At 39.2% G+C, this 4,823-nt stretch overlaps 1 protein-coding gene across 1 annotated transcript in view; it reads left to right on the top strand.

Annotated features, from left to right (window-relative positions):
- LOC123138860 (wall-associated receptor kinase 3-like) overlaps window positions 1–4,239 on the top strand; it is a 6,828-nt gene extending 2,589 nt beyond the window's left edge. The window contains exons 2-4 of the mRNA XM_044558714.1: window positions 1,826–2,206; window positions 2,286–2,309; window positions 3,074–4,239. Of these exons, the coding sequence (XP_044414649.1) occupies window positions 1,826–2,206; window positions 2,286–2,309; window positions 3,074–4,239 (1,571 nt within the window). The remainder of the gene's footprint in view (window positions 1–1,825; window positions 2,207–2,285; window positions 2,310–3,073) is intronic.
- Window positions 4,240–4,823: the final 584 nt, after the last annotated feature.

Here is a 4,823-nt window from a genome sequence, read left to right as displayed (position 1 = left end):
GCCCCTCCCATCTCCCCTTTCGCAGCCATGACATGGTCGCACAGCCTCACTATCCATCAAGCCGAGCTTCTAGCCCGCTGCGGCATCGTGGCGCCGCCGGACACGCGCTTGCCGGCGAGATGGTTTGTGAGTCGCGGGGGCCTTCTGATGGAGCATGTCCCCGCTGCCGGCTCAACGGCCTTTGTGCGAGCCGTCGGTAGGTTTCGGACAGGGTTGACGCCAGAGGAGAGGGTGCATTTGGACTTCGTGCCAAACAACCCATTACGTCCATAGATCCTCGCGCTGAACCGCACCGTTCAGATCCAGCAGTTCGACGGCCCACCGCCGCCGCACAGAAACATCGACATGTGATGTGCCTTTTGGGATGGCCGCAACTTCGAGGTCGTGGTTGCCGCGTGCCGCTTGCAGGTGGACAAAGACGAGTAGTTTCGGATTGGGGGATATGGCTCTAGTTTGAATGTTTGTTCAAGTAGTTTGCATCTTATTCGAATGAATTATGATTTTTATGAATTTCGTATTAATATTTGTAAAAATCCTAAAATTGAAATGAATTTCGAGTTGTTTGAATGCACTTGGAATGACTTATGATTTGTATGAATTTTGTATGAATATGTGTACAAATCAGAATAAAATAATTAATTAATTATGAATTGTTGAGATAATATTGTCAATGCATCCATAACATCTCAAGAGCACACCCCACATCCCATTCGGTCCGTCATGCTCCTGCTAGCCCATACCATCACTTATTCAACAAAAAATTACACAAGAAACAAATATGTCATCATAAGTTTTAAATAAATTGTGCAAATTTAAATTCATTTAAGTATTTGAGTTTCTTGCAGTCTTCTCTACAAAACAAGTCGAATATTGGTATATTTCAAAATTACATGGCTAGTCCCGTAAGTATTCGTTTTTATCAAACACTTCACAATTATAATGAAAAGTCCATCACTATTTCCAGCACAGTTCAGACAAGCTGTTTATATAGCTCTTCAGTTCCAAATATATATTTTAGCAAAGTTCTTTAATATTATTTCTAACAAAGTGCAGACTTAGTATTCAGAAAGTTCTCCAACTCCTGATTCTTTTTATTTTACACTTCACAATAAAAATAAAAAGTTCTTGACTGTTTACAGCAAAGTCCACTAAATTTTAAAATGATTATAAAAAATTCTTTAGAAATTTGAAGTTAAAGTTCAACTAAATTCGGACACCTACTTTCTAAAGTTATTTGTATTTTTATGCTAAAGTTCCCTCCGATAGAAAATAGTGGTGGTATTCACCGAATAGAGAAAAAAGAGAGTCATGCAATACCAGATCTGAAAAATGGGAAGAGAGAATAGGGGCATTTTTTGTTGGGGAGAGAAGAGGGGCTTCGCAGAATCGCGTGGATGAAGGGACCTTGTATGGGCCGTAGGGGGGGGGGGGTAAGGGTATGTACAATGGTGCTATCTTATGTATGCCACATAGGATAAATGTTAAGATGGAGGAGAGAGAATCCATAAGAAAAGACTTGTCTTCCCTTCTTTAAAAGATGATATCTTAGCACAATATGTCTCATCATGTTTTTAGAATAGCTATTTATTGAAAAAGAAGTACGCTCAACGGCGTGGATGGTTGTCACTAGTACTTCTTTGTTAAGTGCCATTGGCCACATCGACTCTTTTTGTTTTTCATTCTTCTTCTTTTTATCTTTTTGGTCATGCGCATCCGTAATATCTGGACTTGATCTGGACCGTGTCATTAGAGAGGCAGAATATAATTGGTATCATCTTAATAATAATACATAATGCCTTTTTATTTTAACATAATCCCTCTCCAGACATCGGCCTCGCGGGCGACGGACACTCCACCGTCATGAGCACATGCCTGAGTAGCGCGTTCCACACCAACGGATACCGCATCGTCATGAGCACATACCCGAGGAGCGGATACGACACCAACGACTCTCATCAATTTGTCGCACTACCGGGCCTCATTGACAAACTGATGCCGGAGGGTTCTCAACTGGTGCACAGGACGCCCGCAGCAACTATGAAGTTTCCCGCTCGTCTCGGGATTATCTTGCTTATGGACAATGGCTCATCATTGACCAATGTGAGCTCAGATCCGGACCTCTGCAAGAGCAAGCAAAGCCACTGCTATACATGCGAGTGCAGGGACGGCTTCCATGGCAACCCCTATATCCCTGACGCATCCAAAGGTTTGAAACTAATTTTCCATATAATAATACAATATATACTGATATACTGAATTTTACCCATTCATTCTATTGTCTCCAGGTGAGAGCAACAAATCCTTTAAAGGTGAGCAACAATGCTATAACTTTACTTTCCTACCACACTCATTAAGGCAGCAGACTCCTATTCTCCGATTATACTACACGACTTCTATCTTTCCTTCTCATATATTCATTTTCTGCTAATATTTTCATTTTCATTCAGACCGTCTGTTACTACTCCCACCTTTCCCAAATATAAGTCTTTTTAGAGATTTCAAAATGAACTACAAACAAATGTGTATAGATGTAGTTTAGAGTGTAGATTCATTCATTTTACTCCGTATGTAGTCCATATTGAAATCTCTTAAAACACGTATATTTAGGAATGGATGGAGTAGTTCAGAGATCGAGGGTACTTACGCATGAACCACCACTTTCAGAAACAAACAGTGCTTAATTTTTTCTAGCTTTGAATATTAATACGAAAACTAATCCCTCCGTCCAAAGATAAGTGTCTCAACTGCAGTAGAACTTTGTGCTAAAGTTAGTAGAAAGTGGAGACACTTATTGGAGGGAGTATTATTTTTGAACATAATATGAAAAAGCAATTAATTACAAGAACATATTGTTTACTACTTCCATCTTTAAACACAGTATGATTTTCTTTGCAACCTTCTTGATAATTTGTTGTGGTTTTTATAATTAAGATGGAGCCTCGAAAGATTTCTGCAATTAGTAAATAGAAGATTTATAATATCTTGTAGAAAACTGTACCATCTGAAAGTACTCAGTGAGTCAAATTGCTCATAGTATTTATATACATGAAAATGTAAATGTTTCTTTTTACAGGTACAAAAATAATTATTGGGGTCGCTATTGGGGTGGTCCTCTTACTTTTGGCTCTCATTGCATACTTCACTTCCTACAAATTTAAGCATTGGAGCACACAAAGTTTGAAATGGAAGTATTTCAAGAAAAAACATGGGCAATTATTGCAACAGTTGGTACCTCAAAGGGCTGATATTGCAGAGAAAATGATCATAACCTTGGAAGGTCTAGAGAAAGCAACAAACAATTTCGATAAAGCGCATGAACTCGGTAGAGGCGGGCATGCTATCGTCTATAAAGGGATTTTGTCAGACCTCCATATTGTGGCCATCAAGAAACCAACAATGGTGGGTCAAAGGGAGATTGATGAGTTTATTAATGAGGTTGCTATCCTATCACAAATCAACCACAGGAATATTGTAAAACTATATGGTTGTTGTCTTGAAACAGAAGTACCATTGTTGGTCTATGAGTTCATATCCAATGGAACTCTTTATGGTCATCTCCATGTTGAAGGACCAAGATCATTACCATGGGATGCTAGGCTACGTATAGCAACTGAAATAGCAAAATCTCTAGCCTATCTTCACTCAACAGCTATAATACCTATCATCCACGGAGATGTCAAGCCTGCTAACATACTTCTGGACGATACACTAACAGCAAAGATAGCAGACTTTGGCGCTTCAAGGTATATTTCATTGGACAAAGTAGGGTTAACAAGAATGGTCCAAGGTACAATAGGATATATGGACCCGATGTACTTCCGCACGTGCCGCCTCACGGTGAAAAGTGATGTTTATAGCTTCGGTGTTATGCTTATAGAGTTGATGACGAGAAAGAAGCCATTCAACTATATGGATTCTGAAGGCAATGGCCTCGTGGCACATTTTTCTACCTTATTTGCAGAAGGCAGTCTGTCACAAGTATTAGATCCACAAGTTATGGATGAGGGGGGCAATAAAATAGAAGAAATTGCCGGAATTGCGATATCATGTGTAAAATTAAGAGGGGAGGAACGACCAACCATGAGACAAGTGGAGATGAGGCTGGAAGCCGCTCAACCACACGAGGAATTTGAAACAATTTCTCCATCAACTAGAGATGGAGGAAGCAGCGAGGGATTGACAAGTAGGCAATATAGCATAGAAGAAGAGTACATGTTGTCTGCAAGATATCCACGGTAGCTAGTTTTTCTTACACATACTTAAGCATGGTTGGTTTTCGAAGATTTATGTGCACTCGGTAACCTTAAATAATTTAAAAGAATTTTTCCTCTGATAATCAGTTTCATTTACATGCATAGTGACATGGAAATGAAATGACAGTCATAATTCACTTGCAGTTGAACAGAAATCTAGCAATGACAGGGCAGACTAACAACAACATGATCGTTTACATTGACTAACAGTTAATTGGTCATGTATAATTCAATTAACTTAATTGTTTTATTCATACTGAAATACAGTGTACCATGCAATAAGATATTAAGATTTCACCAATGACATTCAGTCTGTAATTCTAAACAAAACACAACACAATACATAAAACAAATTCAATTATAGTAGAGCATAGAAGAACACAACACTGAAACCTGCACAATAGAGCTAAAGATTACAAATTCTTCCCAAGCATGTACAACAAAGCCTAGAATTCTCCTCCCAGTTAAAAACCCTTCAAAAGCAACCATCTTCTTCGAACTCTCACCATAGAAGATGCGCTTCGGCTCGGATTCCAACACTGAGCTACATAAAGAAGGATCCACTACAGT

Source organism: Triticum aestivum, chromosome 6B (assembly GCF_018294505.1).
Source record: "Triticum aestivum cultivar Chinese Spring chromosome 6B, IWGSC CS RefSeq v2.1, whole genome shotgun sequence".
NCBI lineage: Eukaryota > Viridiplantae > Streptophyta > Magnoliopsida > Poales > Poaceae > Triticum > Triticum aestivum.
Note: the sequence above shows the minus strand (reverse complement) of the source record. Positions and strands in the feature narration are given on the sequence as shown.